Consider the following 27,828-nt stretch of genomic DNA (forward strand, 5'->3'; position numbering starts at 1 on the left):
AAAGAAAAAAAACAACTTGAAAACTAAATAACATACACAGTGAAAAGAAGTACAAATAACAAACTATTACACTAAAAAACTGACAAAAGTTACAATTTCCCAAACAGTAACTATTGTGCAAAACCTGTATAAGTACCAACATTTAAACAAAAACAGTAATAACCAAGATCTAAATAAAAATTTGAAATAAAAGTAACTTAGATTGTACAAGAATTATAAAATCTAACTTTCCAAATATTGCTTAATATGAGACCTAAATTATTGCACGAGGAAATCAGATCAATCCACAGAAGATCACATGAACTCAGTAAACACAAGTATACCTACTAAAAGTGATGAATACATGCTGAAAAAAAATTCACAGATCTCTTGGGGGAAAAAAACAATACTCAACCCTGGAGATAACATGGAGGTTCAGTAACAAAGAAGGATATTTTCACTCATATTTTTATCAAAAAATTGTTACATGAAAAGATGAAATTGTCAGTTGAGTGAAAAGAAGAAATCGTCAATTGAACATAAGACATGATTTCCCCATGAACTAAAACCTGTGCTTCCCCAGCAGTCATCATCATACCAAAGAAAGGAGGACTTGTATTAGAAACAGTCTTCTTTCACATGGAATTTAATATTCCACCAAATTAAATCTTGAATTCATGTAAATAAATTGGAATCCAGAAAACAGAAATACTTCTAAAACAAATAGAAATGATGGAAATCAAATACAAGATGATGAACTGACAAATTTATGATCAAGCACAAAAAATATTTTGCAGTCGCATGGAAAGTAAGTTAACACCATGTCTGTACAATATAATGCCAATATAGATAGTTATGAGTTTTCTAGAATAGTAGAGGAAGCTAGTTGCTCTAGTAGAGAGGGTGCAGTATCATCATTGGAAGGTAGTCACATCATCAGAATGTTCTGAAATGATGCAAAACTGATGGAGTGTAATAGACTGTCAAACTGTTACTGAAAACACTAGCTACACTTAAAGGGTAGACCACAACTGAGATGGCTTTTGGTGAGTGGAGATTTCCAAATTTACTTAAATATTTCCTATTGATATTAGAAAATTAAATCTACATTACATTAAAATTTCAATTTTAAATATGTTTAGATATCAAGTTCATTTGGATGTATTGATAATAGTAAATTAAACTTCAATGTATACAGACTTTAACCATGCAGTCAAACAGCCAGATGTTGTTGTAGATACAAACTGAATCCATTACTTCTAAAACAATATCCATCCATGTTAAAAGTTTAATGTATAAGTGGAAAAAGTCAAAATTGAGTCTTTGAGACATTACACAACCTCAGTACTACATAAATGTTCTCTACAATTATCTAGCTATCGATCGTATACACAAATTACCTCAGTTTCCTTTGAGACATTACACAACCTCAGTACTACATAAATGTTCTCTACAATTATCTAGCTATCATATCGATACACAAATTACCTCAGTTTCCTTTGAGACATTACACAACCTCAGTACTACATAAATGTTCTCTACAATTATCTAGCTATCGTGATCAGTATGTATACACAAATTACCTCAGTTTCCTTTGAGACATTACACAACCTCAGTACTACATAAATGTTCTCTACAATTATCTAGCTATCGATCGTGATACACAAATTACCTCAGTTTCCTTTGAGACATTACACAACCTCAGTACTACATAAATGTTCTCTACAATTATCTAGCTATCATTATCGTGATACACAAATTACCTGTTTCCTTTGAGACATTACACAACCTCAGTACTACATAAATGTTCTCTACAATTATCTAGCTATCGTGATCGATATACACAAATTACCTCAGTTTCCTTTGAGACATTACACAACCTCAGTACTACATAAATGTTCTCTACAATTATCTAGCTATCGTGAGACATCGTGATACACAAATTACCTCAGTTTCCTTAGAGACATTACACAACCTCAGTACTACATAAATGTTCTCTACAATTATCTAGCTATCTAGCTATCGATCGTATACACAAATTACCTCAGTTTCCTTTGAGACATTACACAACCTCAGTACTACATAAATGTTCTCTACAATTATCTAGCTATCGTACATAAATGATCGTGATACACAAATTACCTCAGTTTCCTTTGAGACATTACACAACCTCAGTACTACATAAATGTTCTCTACAATTATCTAGCTATCGATCTTTGAGTATACACAAATTACCTCAGTTTCCTTAGAGACATTACACAACCTCAGTACTACATAAATGTTCTCTACAATTATCTAGCTATCGTATCGTATACACAAATTACCTCAGTTTCCTTTGAGACATTACACAACCTCAGTACTACATAAATGTTCTCTACAATTATCTAGCTATCGTATCGTATACACAAATTACCTCAGTTTCCTTTGACATTCCATTGGAATTTTCTTTTTGTATTTCATAACCAAAGACTGAGAATGAAGGTCCTTCTTCTGGAGAAGCATCTTCTCTTGTCACTAGAGGTATAAAATAAATATTTTTATAACAGAACATTTGACTTCTGTGTGTTGCTACATTATAACAAGTTCTGTCTGTGAAATGACAAGTTTTCTTTACACCAGTACAGATGCAACAAGGTGCTCTATTGTGGGAATAAGAGAGCATCATTAGGGATGACAAAACCCAGGGTATGTTTTTGCAAACAGGTACACAAGTCAACGAACTTAAGGAAGTTTACTACTAAAGCAAGGAATAAACAAGAGTCCAATTCTACATATAAAAAATAAACACTTTATTAACGTTAATTAACATATAAAGGCTCATAATAAAGAAAAGACAAAAACATTGATTATATAAAAGTTTACACTTTCAGTAACTTATATTAGTTCCCCAGTATTTTTAACCCTACCAACATTAATCATATAACTTTAACAACTTTTGCATTATGTGTCATATTTCCACCTGACATTATTAACAGTGAAAGGAGAGAAGCCATTAAAAAGTGCATGAGTTAGAGTAGCACAACTCTTGAAAGAATAGATAAACTACCATTTTCTGTTTGTATACCTCAGGAAACTACCTAAAAGAGCTGGTGCAACCAAAAAACCTGGAACCCTTTGGTGCAATCTTGAGGATGAGGAATTCCAATATCAGGAATAACAAAACATCAGTTTTTTATACATTGTTGCAGCATAATCCATTCAAATTCTTGGAGGTCAACCATGAAGTGACTGGTGCAGCAATTACAGTGGACTCGTTTCATTCTAGTGGTTGATACCCAGTGACCAATGACTGGACATCAAATGATGTAAAACTTTATCTGTGTATAGAATTCCTCATCCTGTATGATCTGTCTTGTATGAACATCTTTCCAACCAGATTACATTTGTTGGTACTTTGTGGATATTTTCACAGCCATGAACACACGTTTAAACCTATATAACTGTCTTATTAGAACCACTTTACATGAAAATCTTCCCACTTCTCACCAGTATACAGATGATTTTTAATACAATGTAAGTTGTTCTTGACATGTGTATTCAACATTCAACATTCATTAGCATTTAGCACTTCACAACTAATATTTTGCAACATGTCCAAAAATCTATAGTTTAGCTCATGAGAAAACTTAGTCAAAGCATTTGTTTATGTGGCAGTTCAACTTGAGAAATTTCAGTCAAAACACTTGTTTAATATTTCACAACACAGCCATGACTCTGTTGTTAGCCTGTGTGAAACTGTTTAATATTTCACAACACAGCCAAGACTGTCATTAGCCTGTGTGAAACTGTTTAATATTTCACTACACAGACAAGACTCTGTCATTAGCCTGTGTGAAATTGTAGCTATTACATTTGTTTATTTCACATGCTTTACAGTTCCACCTGTCCATCTTTAACAACCATACTGATACACTAAGATGTAACTAAAACATATTTAAAATCAGTGAGAATTTTGGAATGTTCTTCCACCATATTCAGTTTCTGAGCTACAGCCTTTATATGAACCAATTATTCTAATAATATTACTAAATACATGTTACCCATAACATGCAATACAGGGAGTCTATGAATCATTAAATTCCTTTTTTTTTTTGCACAGAGCAGAAACCACATTAAATAAACTATATGTGATAGACTGACCTCTGAAGTTTGTTATTACTAGATTTGAAGTGGGTTGATGTGAAAGTATCAAAGTTGGAAGAGCTGCACACTTGAATAACTGATGCAACTGTAACAATCACGCAAGAAATCTCAGAACACATGGCCAGGGATCAGTGACTATCCGGTCATCCTCTGATACCTAAATAGTGGCCATACTGAGGTATCTTAACAGTCTCTATCACTCCAATACACATGGCCAGAGAACAGTGACCATCCGGTCATCCTATGATACCCAAATAGTGGCCATATTGAGGTATCTTAAGTCTCTATCACTCCAATAATTACATCTATTTATTTTTCATTCTTACCAATTAATAATTATTCAGTTATTTCTCAACATCCATTATAACTTAACATTTCTAAATTAATTCCTGTTTCAAACAAAATAGACCAAAATCCAACAGGCTTTATATAATATGCACGAGTTCATAAACACATTTGCACGTTACGTATTTATACTCTAAGTTTTGATGCAATATGTGTATCTTCATAAAATTTGGTAGCCTTTTTGTAAAGATCACAAATTTTTTGTACACAAAAACTCAATTTTTAATGAAGTGTTTTTACTAAAGAATTGTTTGTGTAAATATCAAGTCTGTTTCAACACATTATAATTAGAAAACTATTTTTCATCCCAAAAATCTCTATTATTTGTATAATCTCTAAAACCTCCTAAATACATTTCAAACATTCATTTTCAATAACACTTTATATATTTTTTTTTCCTAAATATAATGTGTCAATAAATTTAACCAATCTTTCAGCCACCTTAATAAATCAGGAAATAAAAATAATTTTTTTTCATTCTAGAATGACCACATAACAACATAAAATAAAAAAATTTAGACTAAATATCTTAATCTCAAAATGTTATATATTTATTATTTTAATTATAGTGACTTCCTAGTTGTGTCTGGCTAACAATACAAAAATTGCATCAACATGTCGCACATGCACACAGTGGCATATTTAGGTAGGAACTAGAAGGGGCTCAACCCAGAGCCCATGGTCTTTGATGGAGACCCATTGACAATTTTATTCTATGTAAAATTACACGGGATGTAGGTCCCACAAAGATTAACCTCTGGACCCATAAAACATAAAATCCACCACTGCATGCATTCATGTTACCAGATTTAATAATGTGAATGAAACTGACCTTTAGTCTTTACAAAGTGACCGTATCTTGGCCGTGTTTCAGTAGACCAGTATCTTGTAATATATATTCACATTTCATGTACATAAAATATAGATTATTAATATTTAGAACTCATTTATTAAAATTATTTTTCTTAAAATATAAAACAATAAATAAAGAAGTAAATCAAACAGTTATCTCTTCTAGCTGTGACCTATGACCTATGAACTCAGCTGCTACAAACAGTTATCTCTTCTAGCTATGACCTGTGAACTCAGCTGCTACAAACAGTTATCTCTTCTAGCTATGACCTATGAACTCAGCTGCTACTTGACATAGTTTGCTAAGTCTTTTAACATTTTGCACATGGATGACATGAAACATTTTTCTATGCTTTATGTACACATTCGAATAACAAAAAAAAAAGATAAACTGCTCTTTCTATACATTTTTATATATATATACACACACACCATTGAATTTGAGTATAATCTATAAAACTTTGGAACTAAGCTATATCTCGGTCTAAAACAAAATGAAATTTCAAGCAAACTAAAGACACAACCTACACCCTCAAATCTTGGTTCAAAAGAATGAGGTAACTTTCTAACAGAGAAAACCACTAAGGGAGTATTTTGCTGTGACAACATGTCACATATTGAAACAAATGTACATGAGGGACCATTTCCAAAATTGAAAGAGAGGAATGGGGCAACTGTGTTTGATTCAGTACATCAGCCACAGCTCAACAAAATGAAAGATATAAGATTCTTATTTTATACTGTAGCTCATAAATATTAGTAATTTGAGTTCCTAATTTGTATAAAACTATATACTTAGCATTCATACATTACAAACATCTAACTTTAATCAGTGTTTTATTCAACATACCACATGACTAACTAAAATCTGTTCTCTTAATATTTATTTTAAATTAAGAAATTAACAAATGAACCGCACTACAACTTGAATTATAATCTACAAATTGATACCAAACTTATTGACATAAATTCATAAAACAGTAGTTCAATAAAACTTTGAATGCAGATCAACAAATGCAATGGCATGACCTTTGACCCACTGCAATATGATTAATACAGCAATACATTAACATAAAATGGTAGAACGTTTGGTATTGAAGGGAGTAAATACCAACCTGTCAAATGATTAAGAAACAGCAATGGAGTTGTGTGAGTCATATCCTGACAGCCATAACAGAAGATGGTGTTAACCTAGTGAACTAGCAACACTTCATGGATATTTATATGCAAAAAGAATCGTCAGTCTGTTAGAGATAACGAACAAATGTATAGCATTCTAACACAGCTTCAATCCATTAAACAAATGTATTTTCATTTATTTCATAGCCCAGTGTCATGTCTGAGACTTTACATATAACAATAACGTTAGGTCCAGAATCTGACCATCCAACAAACAATGTACAAGTTTTCATTTGCCAGTACAAAATGTCTACTTGCATGTCCAGTCTGCTGTAAGAATCAAGACATATTGATGCAACATTGTGACCTAACATAAGATTATATCTACAACTATTACAAGGTTCACCACATCAACAATGTATGGTGTACTTTAACAGTAAATTATCAACTATACAAGTAATACCAGAACTGTTCATTACACGCTACATCTACAAGCAGGTCTTTATTCTTACTACAGTAACGTTATTTGGTAGATGTAACATTACACTACAACACTCCATTCCATCCTGTGTTTATAACAGTTGTCACTGGTAACTGTATACAAAGTGAAGAGAGAAACCCTCTCAAGGTAAGCTAATACTGGAACGCTATCCATCACATATTTTAGTGGCTGAAATCACTTTGAACTATCATCAGTCTACTTTAAATTTGATTTCTCAAGACGGCTTGAGGTTAACATCTTCAGTATGACCTAAGAAAGTAAAAACATTGTTATGGAATTTATTTTAATAAAAGTTTTAATACCCACACCAGCAATCTGGAGACGAAACATTTTAATTTAAATGAGTGTCTCATCGTCATGACTTAAATAGGATTTGGCCTCAGTGCTACTGCAAAGTTAAAACTGGCCAAAAGACAGTTGCATTCATGCATAAGAAAGTTTTAACACTGCTTTTAACTGACCAGATCTAAAAGCGGTCTACTCACTAGGTGTCCTGCTGATATACAAAGGACTTATAAGATGAATATCATAAAAATAAAATTATAATAAGTCTAGATAAACTCTATTTCTCTATTACAATGTTTACTCCATAACGCTTATGGTTTTATTTCACAATTTTCTTCTATTGTCTATCCTCATATGTTTAATTAGTTATACTCACTTGATAAAACTTCTAATCCAGTGTCAGTTTGTTGAAATTCATGACTTGGTTCTTTTTTCATACTTGTATGTTGTGAATAATCAACAACTTCATCATTGGAAGTGCTTCCATCTTTTGGTGAATTACTATTTTGTTCAATTTCTACATCGACAAATATGTTCTAAAAAAATAAATCAATAATAACTAATGTTATAAATAAAAAATATACTTATAATCATACTCAGAAATATTAAATGCACATCTAAACAGTGTTATACCAACTGAGAAGGTGAAAAGGAATAGCAGAGGGAACAAGTTATACCACTGAAGGTGGTGCTGTACTATTGCTGGAAACTAGTCACATGATATGCACATGTTCAGAAATGGCACAAAAATTGTGAGGTATAATGACTGATACACTATTTACTAAAACTCCTTTAGTGATGTTTCGAGGGAAGTTTTGGAAATAAATAATAAGTGTAAATAAATAACAAATATACTCTTCAAAAAACGAAACGCAAAAGGCAAAATTTGAGACACATTGTTTACAAGTTTATTCCGGGCAGTTCTGTATGACATGTGTGAAACTTTGCACATTCACTGCTGAACATACAAAGTCTGCAAAGGCGAAGTCCACGCTCACTAGTTGAAGTTTAACATCACTCAATGTCAATAATGAGTATGCCCCCCGTGAGCATCAATAACTGCTTGGCATCTCCTGCACATGGAAGCTATGAGATGACGAATCACATCCTGTGGAATGGCTGTCCACTCAGCCTGCAAAGCTGCTGCAAGCTAAGATAGAGTCTGCGGTTGAGGTTGTCGCCGCCGCAGACGCCGGTCCAACTCGCCCCAAAGATGTTCGATGGGGTTTAAATCTGGTGATCTTGGAGGGCCAGGGAAGAATGTTGATGTTGTGGTGTCTCAAGAAGACAGTGGTGAGTCGGGCTGTGTGAGGACGGCGTTGTCATGTTGAAAACATCCTTGACGCTCACCATGATGGGTTGCACATCGGGCCTAAGAATGTCGCCGACGTATCGTTAAGCTGTAAGATTCCTCAAATGTGCAAAAGGTCTGTTCTGGCATTGTAGGCGATGGCAGCCCACATCATGATGCTACCACCACCAAATCTGTCAACTTCCTGCAAAATGTTCACCTCGGCGACGGTACACACGGGTCCTTCCATCCTGCCTACGAAGCATAAAATGTGATTCATCGCTGAACCAAACATGCCTCCATTGTCGATGAGGCCATACCCGATGTGCCCGAGTCCACTGCAGCCGCGCTTGACGATGTTGCTGGGTGAGGATGACGCTCTGACTGGACGCCGTGGTCGGATTCCTGCATCTCATAGACGGTTGCGTACGGTCTGATCAGAAATCCTATGCAGCCATGGTATGGTTGAGGCAGTAGACATCTCAGTGGTGGTCCTATCCCGAAGGTGACGTAACCGAATGTAGCGATCTTGTGCGGGCGTGGTCACACGAGGTCTGCCAGATCGTGGACGGTCACGAGTTGATCCATGTTGTTGATGACGATTCCATAGCCTTGTGATGGTGCTTGGGTGGACATTCACAGCTCTAGCAACATCTGATCGAGATTCGCCTGCTTCCAAGCAACCAATGGCGTTGTTACGTTGTGCTTCAGTCAGTCTTGGCGTAACTGTATTGCGTGTCGGTGGCTTAACACTGAGCTATGAAAACCGAGAACCCGTCACTTTTATAGGGATTTTGCACATGTTACACTTGTAGAACATTCAGATCTCTCAAAAAAAATTACTGGACACGCATGCGTTTTGGCGAAAAATCCGATGTTTTCCTCCGTTTTCAAAGTACACATCTTTTATCGCCATTTTGGTCTGACAATCAGTCCCTTAACACGTGTCACATCACATACTCTGAGCTTGTAACGTTATTACATATATTTCTCTTTCAAATAAAAAATATCCCTTTTGTGTTTCTTTTTTTGAAGAGTATATTAAAGTCTCTTTAATACATTTTTTAGAGAACATGAAATAAAGAAAGTATTTTTATTTCAAAACAATTGTCACAATGTTCCTTTGGTAAAATAAATAGTATCTTTAATAGAAATCTGCTTCAAATAAAAATACCAGTAATACGAGTTTCTATTTTATTAGTAGTGGTATACATACTAATATTATTTTATCTTTCTATTGTAATCAATTTTACATTTCATAAAAATAACATATACTGTAAATGTAATATAGAATGAAATGACAAAAAAAGTTTTGATTCATCTGCTAAAGCAGACACTTTAACTCACTAAAATCAAACCACTTACAATACTTCAAAAATCTTAAACAAGAACAAATACTGAAACTTAATATTTATATCTTAAATAGATGAAACAAGAAACCAAGAATAAATAATTATTTTGATGACCAGAACTTTTTAAATGAAATATAAACTAAAGATTTAGAAATATATTTTTATTCACATTGATATCTATAATACAGATTATTTGAGACAACAACAGTACTTCACTCTAATTCTATATTTTCATATTTCAGTATTTTACCAAGGTTTATGTTAGGGAAGCTACATTTGAATGTTGGAGAATCTATGCATAGATACACATGATAAAATCAATAAGTGGACACCAATCTCCTGTCTTCTTGGGCCCAAAAAACTGAGAGATAAAACCCCAGAATAACTGCCATGACACTCCTCTCTGACAGCCTTAGAATTAAATACCAATTTGTGAGGATCTATGGGAGATGGAAACCGCACAGGTTGGATGGACAATAGTGGTGAAAATTTCATTCAAGGATCTGCAGTGTTCCTAGATGAATGGTTAAGGTATACCACAGACTCTGAAGGCATACAATAATCACCAATGCTGCAAGCACTGTTTCAGTCAAGCAGCAGAACCCTTGGATACAGAGAGAATCTATTCTGTGTACTAATGGATCAAAAGACTAATATTAAGGTTTGGAATCCTCAAACAGCAGTGGATCTATGAGCCCCTATAGGAGCTGATGAAAGCTGAGATGCCTGTAACAACAGGGATGAATGTACAAACTGACACTCAAACCAATGTGCATGCTAACAATGGATCCAACTCAACATGGTGAACCCAAGAGTCTTCTAAGAAAGTTTAGTTTTAGGAAGACAAGATACTGGACTTCAGAGTTGTCTTACCAGGGGGTATTGATATATTCAGGTTAACTATAAAGTCCACTCTAGAATCCAAATTTCTAGGAGCAGATGCATTTTTTGGCACTTGGAATGTAGTTCCACTTGACAATGGTAGGCTAAATCACATAGTTCCAACAATTGTGCCAAATAAGATAAAGTTGTTCCTTCACATAACTGACCAATAAATTTCCCTGCAAGAACCACAATGTTAACGGATGGGGGAAAAGCTAAGTATTTGCTCCCAGGCCTTTCAGCCATCAATTAAGGTAGTACACACTCTAAAACTACTGGGGAAAGATCTGAAACATCACACACTCAATGGATCAACTGGATTAAAAAGAAAAGCTGATAAGGCAGCTCACTCAAAAGTGGCCTCCTGAGAAAGCAACAGATTAAACGATGGCACAGGAAAAGTGATTCTAAATTCTCTCCACAATCTGTTGGAATACCCTAAACTGCAGCCTCAGAAACCCCGGAAGAATACCACCAAACTAAATATATGTCACCATCTCACTACAATAAGCTAACGAACAGTATCAACTTTCATGAAAATAAGCTATGTAACAAACAATGCTCAAGGTATGTCCTAATAATCATAAAACAGAGAAACACATTTGTGAACATTTTGTAGAGAAAAAGTAATATAAGATGATACAGAGGAATAAGATGGTACAGAGGACACATCGAGACAGGTGAAGACAGATATCAACTATGGCAATTAAGTGCAGTATGAAAGACTGAAGTTAACAAGAGAAAATCAGACCAATGGGCAAAGGAAGAAACCCCAACAGTAGAGTAACTGAGTCAGGGGAGAGAAGTAAGCTTTGGAAATACTATTTTTTTATCTCAAGATTTTCACATTTCCTTTGCATAATATCTAGAATCTCATAAATGAATACCACATGTTTTTAGGGTAAATTTCATTTTATTTTCAATTTTCTCTACTAAATTCATTAACAAACTGTTATTATCAATGTACAGTGTAAGGAAAAGTTTAAAATTAACAAACAGAAATACGTACAAACTTAACTGATATTTAACAAGTATGTTCCTGAAGTTTCAACAGAAATACGTACAAACTTAACTGATATTTAACAAGTATGTTCCTGAAGTTTCAACAGAAATACGTACAAACTTAACTGATATTTAACAAGTATGTTCCTGAAGTTTCAACAGAAATACATACAAACTTAACTGATATTTAACAAGTATGTTCCTGAAGTTTCAACAGAAATACGTACAAATTTAACTGATATTTAACAAGTATGTTCCTGAAGTTTCAACAGAAATACGTACAAATTTAACTGATATTTAACAAGTATGTTCCTGAAGTTTCAACAGAAATACGTACAAACTTAACTGATATTTAACAAGTATGTTCCTGAAGTTTCAGAAAAGTACATTTTTTTTATTTTTTCTACTATTTATAATAAAAATTTATTTCATTTAGTTATTTGTCTCTTTCACAACCAATAGTTCACAACCAACGACTTTTATATGAAGTGTAAAAATACTATTTTCATCTTACAGTTTTCATATTTACTTTACAGCATCTCTAATCTCTTTAATGAATATCAAACATTTAAGGTAAATGTTTATATTTTACATTTTCTTTAATATATTAATAACCATATCTATTGTCAACTACATATGGTGCTGCAATGTTTAAAATTAACAAATTAAAAATATCTGTATGTTTAAACTTTTTATAGAAATTCACTACAAAAGAGTAGTAACCTTTCTCAGGTGTAATTTCACATCTTTATTTTTGCACATAGTCTTAATTTTACTTTCAAATTCTCTGTTTATACCAACATGTCAACAGGACTTTATGACCTTATTCTGGCATCCCCACAATTCAGACAAGTTAAACTTATAAAAATCATAAAACCATTCAGTAAACTACAACATAAATGTAAGACCTAAATACAGTTTAACTGTCTCTAACTAAAGCAATGTTTAGGTAATAAACCACCAGAAATGCTGTGACATCCTTCAAAGATTGAAAACTTGTTTCCTTTTCCTGTAAAAACATTTCTAAAATTATTTTACACTTTAAAAAGGCACAAAGATGTACACTGTCACCTACACATTCAAAAACACAGCAAGCTTAAATGTTTACACACAGCTCCCACACTGTCACCTACACATTCAAAAACACAGCAAGCTTAAATGTTTACACACAGCTCCCACACTGTCACCTACACATTCAAAAACACAGCAAGGTCAAATGTTTACACACAGCTCCTACAGTGTCACCTAAACATTAAAAAACACAGCAAGCTTAAATGTTTACACACAGCTCCTACACTGTCACCTACACATTCAAAAACACAGCAAGCTTAAATGTTTACACACAGCTCCTACACTGTCACCTAAACATTAAAAAACACAGCAAGCTTAAATGTTTACACGCAGTCTCTACACTGTCACCTACACATTAAAAAACACAGCAAGCTTAAATGTTTACACACAGCTCCTACACTGTCACCTACACATTAAAAAACACAGCAAGCTTAAATGTTTACACACAGCTCCTACACTGTCACCTACACATTAAAAAACACAGCAAGCTTAAATGTTTACACACAGCTCCTACACTGTCTCCTACACATTCAAAAACACAGCAAGCTTAAATGTTTACACACAGCTCCTACACTGTTACCTACACATTCAAAAACACAGCAAGCTTAAATGTTTACACGCAGCTCCTACACTGTCACCTACACATTCAAAAACACAGCAAGCTTAAATGTTTACACTCAGCTCCTACACTGTCACCTACACATTCAAAAACACAGCAAGCTTAAATGTTTACACGCAGCTCCTACACTGTCACCTACACATTCAAAAACACAGCAAGCTTAAATGTTTACACGCAGCTCCTACACTGTCACCTACACATTAAAAAACACAGCAAGCTTAAATGTTTACACACAGCTCCTACACTGTCACCTACACATTCAAAAAACACAGCAAGCTTAAAGCTCCTACACTGTCACCTACACATTCAAAAACACAGCAAGCTTAAATGTTTACACTCAGCTCCTACACTGTCACCTACACATTAAAAAACACAGCAAGCTTAAATGTTTACACACAGCTCCTACACTGTTACCTACACATTCAAAAACACAGCAAGCTTAAATGTTTACACGCAGCTCCTACACTGTCACCTACACATTCAAAAACACAGCAAGCTTAAATGTTTACAGCGTTTACACGCAGCTCCTACACTGTCACCTACACATTCAAAAAACACAGCAAGCTTAAATGTTTACACGCATCTCCTATACTGTCACCTACACATTCAAAAACACAGCAAGCTTAAATGTTTACACGCAGCTCCTACACTGTCACCTACACATTAAAAAACACAGCAAGCTTAAATGTTTACACACAGCTCCTATACTGTCACCTACACATTCAAAAACACAGCAAGCTTAAACGTTTACACGCAGCTCCTACACTGTCACCTACACATTAAAAAACACAACAAGCTTAAATGTTTACACACAGCTCCTACACTGTCTCCTACACATTCAAAAACACAACAAGCTTAAATGTTTACACGCAGCTCCTACACTGTCACCTACACATTCAAAAACACAGCAAGGTTAAATGATTACACACAGCTCCTACAGTGTCACCTACACATTCAAAAACACAGCAAGGTTAAATGATTACACACAGCTCCTACAGTGTCACCTACACATTCAAAAACACAGCAAGCTTAAATGTTTACACGCAGCTCCTACACTGTCACCTACACATTAAAAAACACAGCAAGCTTAAATGTTTACACGCAGCTCCTACACTGTCACCTACACATTCAAAAACACAGCAAGCTTAAATGTTTACACGCAGCTCCTACACTGTCACCTACACATTCAAAAACACAGCAAGCTTAAATGTTTACACGCATCTCCTATACTGTCACCTACACATTAAAAAACACAGCAAGCTTAAATGTTTACACGCAGCTCCTACACTGTCACCTACACATTAAAAAACACAGCAAGCTTAAATGTTTACACACAGCTCCTATACTGTCACCTACACATTCAAAAACACAGCAAGCTTAAACGTTTACACGCAGCTCCTACACTGTCACCTACACATTAAAAAACACAAGCTTAAATGTTTACACACAGCTCCTACACTGTCTCCTACACATTCAAAAACACAACAAGCTTAAATGTTTACACGCAGCTCCTACACTGTCACCTACACATTCAAAAACACAGCAAGGTTAAATGATTACACACAGCTCCTACAGTGTCACCTACACATTCAAAAACACAGCAAGGTTAAATGATTACACACAGCTCCTACAGTGTCACCTACACATTCAAAAACACAGCAAGCTTAAATGCTTACACGCAGCTCCTACACTGTCACCTACACATTCAAAAACACAACAAGCTTAAATGTTTACACACAGCTCCTATAAAGTAGATTTTTCACAGCTCACGGATTGTGTGATAAGAAAACTGCGGTTTAAGCATTTTTCTTAAAACACTGCTTTTGAAACAACAGAATTAAAACTTTAACAGTATACCTGCAAAACTAGTACATATTTAGAAAACATTAACAGTTGTTTTTAAGTTTCATAACACAGGTAAATTAATATTACAATCATACATGGACTTTTTTTACACTAAAATACCTTTAATTTGCAAGCTTTTGGCCCTCTTGCTATACACTTAAACTAAGTAATAAAAATAGTAATTTCCTTATGTTTATTATATTGAAGTAATCAAATTATTCATTCATCATATTTTCTGTATGGTGAATAACTTTAATACCAGATGCAAGTTATTGTTACAGTTGTTGTCCACATATATATCCCACAACATTCCACAAATAAATATATTGCTCAGCTTATTGATGCTGAACAAAAGCTCTGATAATAAGGCCTAAAGCTTGTAAATAAAAGTATTTTATGTTGAAAAAAATATGCATGTAAGAGTGTCATTATAAACACCAAAGTCACAGAAATCTTCAGAAACACACATTAAATTTAGTTTTTTAAAACATTATTTACCAATATCTGCAAGTTACATGATAAAGTGCAAAATAAAAAAGCCAATAATATATAAAACTAAAATTTATAATAATGATAAAATATATTCCAGAATAAAATGGACGATGCTTGTTAGACATTCTCATGTCTTGGCAATGATCTATATTATTGCTAGAAATACAATTTACTGAGACAGATGCATGCACATGCAAGATTTAAATAATTTACATAATTACCTAACCTGTTACACCCTCTACATATACAAAACAGATTTACAAAATGAAATCACACAATGCCCAGAACAACATTTTTTTTAGGAACTAAACTAGTTTTGCATGATTTTATATAATCTTCAGAAATTAACAAGTCTCATGATACATCTAATTAAAAACTGAACATTATATTAACTGACTGAAAAAGTGGTGACTGAAACAAATGGCCAAAAGTTGTTTCAGTACTTTCAAATTTCACACAGTTTTTAAAATTGTTTATAGAAATTATAAAAAATATAACAAACTATATGTTTACAGTTAAATAACACTCTACTGTTAAATGACAGTGCAACATGTTTAGCCACAGCTAATTCATTACTTTTATATTTATCTGTAACATTTTCATATTCTTTACCTCATAATCTGTATTTTGATAAAGTGCACTTTTAAGTTAGAATAAAAGGAAAAAGAGGTTATATTTGGTTCTATAGTAGACTATTTCCACTACAGCTTGTCTGATCAGAGTATATTAAACCACAGTTACACAGAATTTTATTGATGTCATATTTTACTTTGTCTTTAAGACCAATAGTACAGTTTCTTAATGTATAATAAGGAAATCATGTTAACCTTAAAATTACTGATTTTCAAACATATTACCTATTTATGTACAAATAACACTATGTAACACAAATTTTGTTAGTATGTGTTATTTCCTAATTGCTTATGTTGTAAAAGTACAGAAAATGACCATTATTCCCTTCAAACTTTGCTTTTGTGACCTGGATAATGAAATTTAGAAATTAACCTATTTTCTATGTAAAAACAGGCAAATTTGCACATTTTCATTTACATAAGGTCTGAATAAAACAGCATATGAATCAAAATTTACATGTATTTACACTAAAGTTATACAAAAATGTTTAGAAGTGAGTAGTTTTTCGAGACTCTGATTGTAATGTAAATCACTTTCACGTATCAGCCCCAAATATAATCTCCCATTATGTTTTCGTTATATGCCAGCAGGTCACAAAAGCAAAGTTTGAAGAGAAAAATAGGTCTTTTCCATTTACTTTAGGCATAAGCAATTGGGAAATAACACTTTCTGCCCAAGAACAAGAAAAAATAAACATTTTGTTACATAGTGTAATTCTGAGTAAGCACATAGACCGTATTTACATACAATACGCTACATTGTGACACCTCTAAAGTACTATTACTCCTACAGATTTAGTGTTTATTTCAGATCCTGTAAATAATGGTAGGAATATATCTTCTACAAGTAAATTCAACTCTAACATTAAATATTTATGATAAGTAGAGACATTTAAAGACACAAAAACAAATACAGAGAAGTTAGACTTTTTGTTAAGCAGTGTTAAAAACTAAACTTTTATCCCATTCATAACACTCTACTATATAGGTGTCTAAAAATTTGAAATTCAATGTTCAGTCTTTAACACAAACTGAATGTTAGGGACAACCACCTTTATGTGGTTTTTAAAATCTACTAATATACTATTACCATGCTGTCAAATAAAACGTGTTATCCACATATCTAAACCATACACTTAGTCTTACTAAAGTTATACTTACAGTACAAGTGTCAAAATCATTAATAACTTGATCTAGAAGGAACTAGAAGCTACTATATCTGAACTATTAATCTTTCCCTAAATGTTATTTCACCTTTAAAATATCAGTTACAAAAACAACCTCAGATAAGATTTACAGAATAAAAACTTCTTATAAAAGAATTTATTAGTAATAAGAGAATATTTGTGAAATGAGAAACTACATCAAATGAAGCTGATCTATTGGTTCCAAATTAATATTTTAAAATTATCTTACAAAGTAATAAAAAAGAACATTTTTACTAGAATATTTAGCGATGAACCAGATGAAGAACCAATCTTTCCCACATCTGGAACTGAATACCAAGAGTATGGCATTTTGTAGCTGAGAACATTTTTGTTTACTGTAACAATTCAAACACCAAATGTTCTGTAACATCAACATGTGTAAGTATGCTCTAAAAATATTTAGTTATAATAATTATCTTAATAAAGGTTTTAACCCACAGATTACCTCAGTGTCCTTTGATACTTCATCAGACTTTTCATTTTTTATTTTAAAATCAGAGACTGTAACTGAAGATTCCTCTTCTGTGGAAACATCTTCTCTTGTTACTAGAGGGAATAATAACTACTTTTGTAACAATGTGTATCACTACATTAACATAGTTTAACATGATAGATTCTGGTCAAGTTCCGTTTGTTTATCTTTAACCACAACGTTAATATATTGACACTTAATTATAAAACAGAGTGATAAATGACCAGTAATGATCTTAACATATTTTTCCTTAAAATTCTGTTATTTATATTTAATTTGTTCATAAAATAATTATTCTAATAATATTACTTTCACAAATATAATATTCAATAGTATGGGGTGTCCATTAATTAATGAATCTCTATAAACTGAATACAATAGGAATCACACCACCTAAACAGCTGTGATACATTACACCTGAGGAATATTCTCCAGAAGAGTATTTTCCCACTATCACAGGTGTAGAGAAGCAAATAACACAAATATGAAATAACTGTGTGGTCAAATAACCCATGTAATATGATCATCTGGATTCCAAACTATTAATAGTGGACACAATAAAAACAAACTGAAGTGTTAGCCCTCATTATACCATCAACCACAACTGTTCATTATCTAGTTCTTATCCAACTAAATTAATAAGGTGTAACAATATTAAAGTTTTAACACTTGTATCAAAAATTAAAATTAAATTTGTCTCCCATCATTAGAGATGTAATTTTATTTATTTTTTACTGAAAAACAAAGTCCAAACTTTAAAGATTGCTCACAAAACAAAAATATTGTAATAAAAACTCTTAAACTGAACAACAGTAAACTTTTTTAAATTTCACATACTGAGATAATTCCATTAATTCTAAGTTCTTCATAATTAAAACTAAACTTTTATTACTTTATTGTGAAAATGAAGCAGTGACAAAAAATAATAGAATTGGTTTTCAAAAGTTACTCTTAACAGTAACAATATTAACAACAGGTCGTAACTATCTGGTACTGAGTATTTATTTTCAGGCTATAAGTACAGATATAATGGTTAAGACTAGAAGTTCACCTTTGAGAGTTTGTCAGATGTAACAGGTGCAAGGAGTGGGATTTATTTTGGAACATGGGACTGGCACATATTTTGAAGGAAGCCAGTAATGAAGAAGTGTAATTTTTATGTACATTTTGTAGGATGGAGGCAAAGTTAGACAGCATCATAATTAAAGTAGAGGTAACAGATAGAAAGAAGTGTAGATTGTGGAAATCACAGCAGGAGTTCTTTACAGGCAAGAGAGACATCAACTAACAATGACTTTCAGAAAATTAGAAAAAAGAACTACCAGGGTTAAAAGTAGTAAATCTAATACTCATTAGTCTACTGTGCTAAATAACAAATGTCAGCTCTCAGCATGAAAAACTACTGGAGGGAAGGAAAACAAATGGGGTCAAAGATTGTGGGTAAGGAGGTTATAGTTATGGGTGATTTCTTGACAAGACATGGGGATAGAATAGTCTGAAGAGAAATAGGGAAAAAAGAATCAGGTGGAGGATATAACTGATAGGTATAATAAAGAGAACTACCAGAGATGCAGCTTTTGTGATTCATGTAAGGAAAAGTAGGTCAGAGGGCAATAAGAAAGCTTTTTGGAATGGATAGTTGACATGTAAATAGGAAAGGACTGGTTTGTTTGCTAAGGCTATTTACTCAGCTGTAAAAGAACATAAAATAAGGTGAGTGACAGGAAAAACTACATGCAAAAAATAATAAAAGGCAAAGAAAATTTTAGCATGGAAAATTACTACAGGAGTAGTCATAAGGATAGGCTTACTAATTACTGTTATAGTGTTAGGAGTATAAAAAATAAAATAGATGACTTTGGAGCACTGGTGGGAAAGAAAAATTTTGGTGTAATGGAAATAAATGAAACATGGTTAAACATAGATGAAGGAATAGTCAATAGATTATTTAAATTATTTGATGACATTACGGTCTAGGGTGTCACTAGCTGTGAAGAGGATCTGCTGATTACATGTCAGATAGATTTTAATTATAATAAATACAAGATAATGCATGTGAGTTATCATAATTTGGATTGGAATAACCCCAACAGTTATTAAGTCTCCATGAGTCTCCAAAGTCACCCAAGCAGTGTACTGTGGCAAAACAAATAAGAATTTTAGGTTGTATCTGTAGAAATACTGAGTACAAGTCTAAAGAGGTTATAATTTCATTGCATAGGTCATTGGTTACCCCATATTTGGAACATTGTATCCATTCATGGGTTCCTTGCCTTAGGAAAGACACTAAATTATTAGAAATGATTCAGAGAAGGGTTACTAGAATAGTCCCCAATATAGAGGTATTGTCACAACAGGAGAGGCTGAAATCTCTCAAATTGTTTTCTCTTTAAAGAGAAGAGTTGGAGGGTATCCAGTTCAGGTGTTTAAGATTCTAAAGAGAACTGATAGTGTCAATTTTTTGTTTTATTTAACAAAGAGAAAGCAGGACTAGGAATACAAATATACATAGGGTAGAGATTATCTTCAGCTAAGACAGTTCTATTTTTCTAACAGGGTAGTTGACCTTTGAAATGTGTTGTCTTCAGATGTTGTAAAGGCAGTAAATTTGAGTGTAAGAAAAAGCTTAATAAGGATATAAATAATAACAACTGGCTTAATATAAATAATAACAATTGTGACTTAAATAATGAAACAGCAGCGATGGACCAATAGATCCCCATGTTGTTTCAAAATGCTATATTAAAATATCTCTTGCACTTCTTTCTCAAAAGAAATAAATTGATAAATTTAATCTATAAGAAAACTATATCATTTGAATCTTCCTTCAGTTTATGAAACTGGTGATGGCATGTGGCAAAGCCATCAGATAGTCCATGGCACTTTACAATAAGTTTCGAGTACAGTGAGTGATGACAAACAGAAGCATTTTCTTCTTAAAAAAAAACATTTTAAAAAAATTCACATTCCCTAACTTTAAATATCACAATTTTATTTACTGGATTGTTATAACGGATCTCAAAAAATCTGAAACATCCACTTTATCCACATATGTGTAAGTTGCTTGTAAATAGTCCAAGGAAAAAAATAATATTTTGTGCAGACTATTAAAAATATTGACCTTTCCTTCTCCAGTAATTTTTATTCTGTTCTAGTTTCATTAAATTGGAACTAGCATGTACTCTGTCAAGAAATGTGTAGTTTTATTGAAGTATTGCATGTTTGGTATTAAAGTAACAATGTTATTTTAAATTTACAATAATTTCACATTATTTTGATATTTCTTCATACAGGATAAACAACAGCACAAGACCAGTTTCACATTATTTAACAAAAACAAATACCAATATTTCAAAACAAAACTGATGGGAGTTTTATCACACTTTGGGAGCATTGTTTGATTGTTACTTGTGAAAGTTGCTTATCATGTGAGCACAAGGTGACAAAGTTTATATTTCAGGTTTAACTTAGAAAGCTAATTACAGTTTTGAATTCATCATGAATAAGTAATCAGTTTAATGTATTTACAATATTAAAACTAAAATTTTCCCTCATTCAGCAGAAAATTTTAGTAAAATATGAAGACAGTTTTTGATTTTGTACAGTTTGAAAGTTTTTTTATCAGATGTTTTGAAGTTACTTTAATACTATTAAGATACAGTTAATACAATGAACTTCTTTGTCTTACTAAAGGGTTGTTTTAACATTTAACTTGTAGTTTCACTTTTTTTATATTATTCTACAGAGGACTCAGACTAGTGGGAGAAAACTAACAAAAGTTTCTCTTGACTTCTTTCATAAGATAACCAATTAAAACACAAACTAATGTGGCAGGGGTTTAGTTTAGACAGAGAGAAATCTGAAAAATTCTCTCTCCAACTGGGGTGATCAGGAAAGTTGTGGTTCCTCTTCATCCCCTTTTGTGAAAGATTATTGAAATTAGCATGGGGTTTTTGTTTTTCCTTTGTTTTGACTTTTTTTGGGTGTAGGAGTGAGGTTGGTCCTAATATTGGTGAGCAAGACAAAGGTAGCACCAGAGAAATGAGCCAGACCAGATCCCAAACAGCAGATGTCAAAGTAAATATGAACATGAACATAAACGCAAAAACGTGAAATGACCCGATTCAGGGCATGGCAATAGAGTTGCCTTGGCTGGGATCTAAAGATCCAATGCCTAAGATTTGGCTGTGAGGGAAATGGGAGTGCCCCAAGAAAACCCATTTTCATAGGACAGGCATTGAAAAAGTTACCTGTCCTGTGCCCAAGACCTGAAAAAGAAACACATAATATATACATGAAGTTAGTTCTTTATATAGTTTGTTGTGTGATTTGTAATTGTTGAAATATGTTATATGGTGAAATAAATTTGGTTGGTGCACTGCCTAATTTACAGAGTGATGCAGTTAGTTTGTTTTTGTGTTCTGCTTTTAAATAATATTTGTATGACATTTCTGTTAGTCTATTTCTAACAGCTGGTAAGTTACTGATTTGGTGTATATAGTTTACAGGAGTGTATGGTGGTAGTCTGTATGCTGCTCTTAGAATTTTATTTTGTTGTAATTGGATTTTCTGAAGTGTGTTATTTGACGTATTATATGTGACTTGACATCCATACTCTATTATCGGACAGATATAAGCCTTATATATTTGAATAATGGTCTTTGGTGAGCAGTTTGAATGTTTGCTGGTTAGAATCATTAAATGTGAAATGCATTTTCTGATTGATGAATGTATGTTGTTAACATGATTTTTCCATGTTAGTCTTGTGTCGAAGGTGATGCCAAGGAATGTGATATGTTTGCTCATGTTAATGGGCATATTTCCAAGTGAAAATTTTACTTTTTCTAGAGTTTTTCTTTGTCTTTTTAATTTCATGTAAAAGATGATTGCTTGTGTTTTGGTTGCATTTAAAACCACTCTCCATTTGCTACCCAGTTTGAGACATTGTTTAGTGATTCTTGAACGCGAGACATAGTCATTACTGGGTTTCTTGAGGTACTCCAGATAGCAATGTCATCTCATGCATTTCAAATTGCGAGTGTATGTTAAACTGGGGAAAGGTATATTGCTGACAACGATAATGTACAGTAGTGGAGAAAGGACTGGTCCTTGGGCACTCCTGCAGTTATTTTGAAAGATTTGGATATAGTTTTATTGACTTTACTTGTGCTGTTCTATCTGTTAGAAAGTTTGATATCCATTTAATAATAGTGGGATTTATTTTCAGATGTGTTAATTTGTACTTGATGGTGTTGTGCCATATGCTATCAAATGCTTTTTTAACATCTAAAAATACAACTATTGTTACCCGATTGTTATTAAAAGCTTTGTAGATTGATTCGGTGAGTCGTGTGAGGTTATCTATTGTTTGTCTAATTTTCCTGGAGGCATTTTGTGATTCCAGAAGGATATTATTCATTACACAGAAGTGAAGCAGACGATTTGATATAATTTTCTCCATTTGTTTGCCAAGGCAACTTAACAGACTGATAGGACGGAAATTATCCAGATTTCTCCTGTTTGTTGATAACCAATTATAATCAGCTACACAATTTATAAGCAACACAACAGCTCTATAGGATTTTTTTCAAAATATTTTATTTGTTACCCAGTGTACTGGTTAAGTTTGGATATTCTAAACTTCATTAGTAATGTATCTTGACATTTAAATGTTCACTTGATAAAATAAATTATGGCTGTTCACCAAAAACATTTATCTTATGGACAATAAATCTCATAAAAACTTTAACGGCAGTATCTTATACTGTTAAGCTACAGTAAACAAATATAAATGGTAGAATGATAAAATAATTACAAAGAAACATAAAAATATAACATTTCTCAATCATATGTTTTGAGACATCAATACTAATGATGGTAATATTGCTAATGTCAGTCAACACAATAATGGACATTTTTTTCCCATAACTTTTGTGCCATACTAAAAATATTCACAAAGAACTAATTGAACTTACGACTAAGTAACGTTTTACCACTTTTTTTTCCTTCAACATCTAACAATGTACTCTCGTCATCAATAAAAGGTTCTTCTGTTTTCAACACCTCCATATTTCAATCAGTTTCTCCTCGTCTTATTTAGAATTTGCAATTCCTCCTACCACAAACCAAAAAACAACTGAAGCAGAGAATGTATTTTCTTGAGTGAAATATTATGGCAATTTAATAGAATTATAGTAATACCATAAACATCAATTTCACTGGAAATTTGTTGTACATAATTGACGTTTCGAAAAATTCGTTACGATAGACATGATTTTTATACCTTTATATATCTTATAACGAACCTTACAAAAGACGTAACAAACTGTTTCACTAACACATAACCAGTTTTAACGCATTCTAAAATAAATCTTCACTGCGAACACTAAACAAATGACGCCATTATCCATCTACAAACAATATTCTACCGCAATACCAATCAGTGCAGGCAGGCAGACAGACGTCATGACATTATTTTATGACGTAAAACCTTTATTAACAAGTAAAATCATGAAATGGCTATTTTCTCGTTTAAATTCAACAAAATCTAGAACACTACGTTTATAAACTATATGAATCTTAACTCAGCGTATTTTGCAAACATAGTCTGCTAATACTGTATCGGAAAGTGAAAAGACTTACATCGTTAAAGTGATACACCGGAAGAACACAGGAAGTGGTCAAATTTAACTTTATTCTAAAATGGATAATTGAATGACTAAGTTTAGTTTAAATTCCGTGCAAAGCTACACAAGGACTATCTGCGATAACCCTTCTAATTTAATTATAATAGGCTAAACGAGTTCATGGGCTTCTTTCTTTCTTTCTTTTCCTTTTTCAAACCGACGAATAGTGTTTATTTTAAATTTCGAGTAAAGCTACACGACGGTTATCTGCGCTATCCGTCTCTAATTTATCAGTGTAAGACCAGAGGGAAGACAGCTAGTCATCACCACTCACTGCCAACTTTTGAGCTACTCTTTTACCAACGAATAGTGGGATTGACTGCACATTATAACGCTCCCACGGCTGAAAGGGCGAGCATGTTTGGTATGTGATGTTGCGACGAATAATGAAATTCGGTACAGCGATACAACACTCCTCACGACCAAAACGACAAGCATGTTTGATGCGGTTGAGATTCATATCCGTAATTTGCAAATTGAACAACCTATCCACCATGCCAAAAACGAAATCATTTTAATATTATACTGCTTTATTTTTCAAATCAATATCAATAAGAACTCTTCAAACATTCTATGAATTCTTCTATTTAACATGATCATATGTTGTGAAACATTATAAGCAATTTCTTCAAGAAAGAAAATTAAAACAAAAAATCATAATTTAATTTACAAAAATAATTTCCTACTTTCGGATATGTCTTTTTATCTTTCTGGTTTGTTGTTTGGATTATGAGGTTACTTTTTTAAAAGTAATAATGCGAACACAAAATAGATTCAAAACTTTTTCGGATTTTCCGGCATTGTTTCTTTTTTGTCTGTTTGTTTTTGGTTTTGGTAATTTGTCCCAGTGTCCTGAGAAATATTCTTAGGGCGTAAAAATGATCAAAGTTTTATGATGAAATATCATACTTTTAATAACATCAAATCTCGAATGTAAATTAATAGGCTGCGCGTTTACAGTATATCAGTTACGCTTCAGCCATCAAATTCTCTTGAAAGTTCCTTCTGTGCTGGGTGAGTTTGTTTTTTTCTAATTTCACGCAAAGCTACACGAGAGCTATTTGCTCACAACATAACGCCCACACGGCTGAAAGAGCGAGCATGTTTGGTGTGGGGATTCGAACCCGCAACCCTCAGATTACGAGTCGAACGCCTTAACCCTCCAGGCCATGCCGGACCGGAGATATTAATGCAACGCTCATTGCCAAAACACACTTTTACAAAGACATGTACTGAATTTTATTACTACTTAAAAAAAGGTTTGTTTTGAATTTCGCGCAAATAAATTAAATGAGAGTTAAATTATTTCAAACTTGGAATAACAAGACTAGGTTGTCATGTTTTGTTTGTGTTTTGGTTAAAACAGAACATATAAAAAAGAAAGTAAATAAAAATTTTAAAATATTATGCGTTGGGCAAGACTGTTCTGTAAGTTTGCTATTGTCTCCGATATTATTGTAATTTTTCAATTTCTGTTTTTGTGTGTGTGTTCAGTATAGATGTAAAAAGTCGCAAAAAGATATCGTGGCTTCACATGTAATGTCTCTGAAAGAGACACCTGTCATTTGAACTAGTAAATCATGTAATGATCCGTGAGCATTATTGAATTAAATTAGAAAATTAGTCGCAATGTGATTTTTTTTGTTAATGCCATAGTGCAATTTGTTACAGAAATCAATAAAACGTAAAAGATGCAGATTAGCTACTCAGACAAAATTAAGTTTGTTTACCAAATATATGTTCTAAAGAGTTAAGATATTAAATATTTTATATTGCCTAATATTTCTTTAGCATTTATACCAAAAACTTATCCATTACAATACTTTTTTGCTTGTTTGGAATTTCGCACAAAGCTACTCGAAGGCTATCTGTGCCAGCCGTCCCTAATTTAGCAGTGTAAGACTAGAGGGAAGGCAGCTAATCATCACCACCCACCGCCAACTCTTGTACCAACGAATAATGGAATTGACCGTCACTTATAACGCCCCCACGGCTGGGAGGGCGAGCATGTTTGGTGCAAACCCGCGACCCTCAAATAACGAAGCGCACGCCTTAACACGCTAGGGCATGCCGAGCCTCCATTACAACACATTAAAAATAAATATTTTTCGCATTCTTTGAAAATAACAAAAATAACACTAATATCCAAAAAGGAATATTATAGTGTGGTTTATTTTGAATTTCTGGCCAAGTGTGTTAAGGCGTTCGACTCGTAATCCGAGGGTCACGGGTTCGAATCCCGGTCGCACCAAACATGCTCGCCCTTTCAGCTGTGGGGGTGTTATAAGTGACGGTCAATCCCACAATTCGTTGGTAAAAGAGTAGCCAAGAGTTAGCGTTGGGTGGTGATGACCAGATGCCTTCCCTCTAGTCTTACACTGCTAAATTAGGGATGGAAAACTTATATCTCCCAGAATACAATGCATTAAGTTAGTAGTCAACCATTAACGAAACCCGTCGTTCACAAAAAAAATTATCTAATCTCTGGTTAGACGGTGGAGCCTCTTAATTTATCTCACATCAGTTTTCTTCCAATTTATCAACAATAACAAACCTTTCCACCTATGAACAGCTTTAGCCAGAGTGTAAATGCTGGACCTCTGGAAATTTTATCCCTCTTGTATAACCTGATCTTCCATTTTGAGCTGATATCGTATGATGTTCATCTCTTTTTATTAGCATACCCTTCCCCTCATTTTTTTAGTTTTTTCAAACCATGTTCCTGATGAAGGGTGGTGACCTCAAGCTGCAGTATATACTTCATGGTATTCCCTATACAAGTGAAGCACATATTTTCTGGTCTTTGCATGTGCAGGAGCTTTCACCTTTGTTTCTGACTACATACACCCTATTCTGATTCTATCTTTTTAATTATGAAATTGCATTACTTTTATTTTCTCAAAAATGATGATACAGCATCTTTAATAAATGAACACAAATGGTATTTTCATTTTATTATTACATGGTTTTACTTTGCAAAGTTACATAAAAAACACAAGACACTGGAAGTTCAAACTACATACATAAATTTCCACATATTAGAAACATAAA

The 27,828-nt window shown here is 33.1% G+C and overlaps 1 protein-coding gene across 3 annotated transcripts in view; it reads right to left on the minus strand.

Moving 5' to 3' along the window:
• Positions 1-24,856, minus strand: part of LOC143241767 (uncharacterized) — a 49,436-nt gene extending 24,580 nt beyond the window's left edge. The window contains exons 1-5 of one of the 3 annotated variants that reach the window (XM_076484994.1): positions 24,734-24,856; positions 24,067-24,206; positions 18,065-18,165; positions 7,602-7,761; positions 2,393-2,493 (exon numbers count right to left, since the gene is read on the minus strand). In XM_076484994.1, the coding sequence (XP_076341109.1) occupies positions 2,393-2,493; positions 7,602-7,761; positions 18,065-18,165; positions 24,067-24,160 (456 nt within the window). In that variant the 5' untranslated portion in view covers positions 24,161-24,206; positions 24,734-24,856. Of the gene's footprint in view, positions 1-2,392; positions 2,494-7,601; positions 7,762-18,064; positions 18,166-24,066; positions 24,207-24,374; positions 24,534-24,733 lie in introns of those variants that run through there. The other 2 variants (XM_076484993.1, XM_076484992.1) reach the window with 2 other exon arrangements.
• Positions 24,857-27,828: the final 2,972 nt, after the last annotated feature.

This window comes from Tachypleus tridentatus, unplaced genomic scaffold, assembly GCF_004210375.1.
Source record: "Tachypleus tridentatus isolate NWPU-2018 unplaced genomic scaffold, ASM421037v1 Hic_cluster_1, whole genome shotgun sequence".
In the NCBI taxonomy this organism is placed as follows: Eukaryota; Metazoa; Arthropoda; class Merostomata; order Xiphosura; family Limulidae; genus Tachypleus; species Tachypleus tridentatus.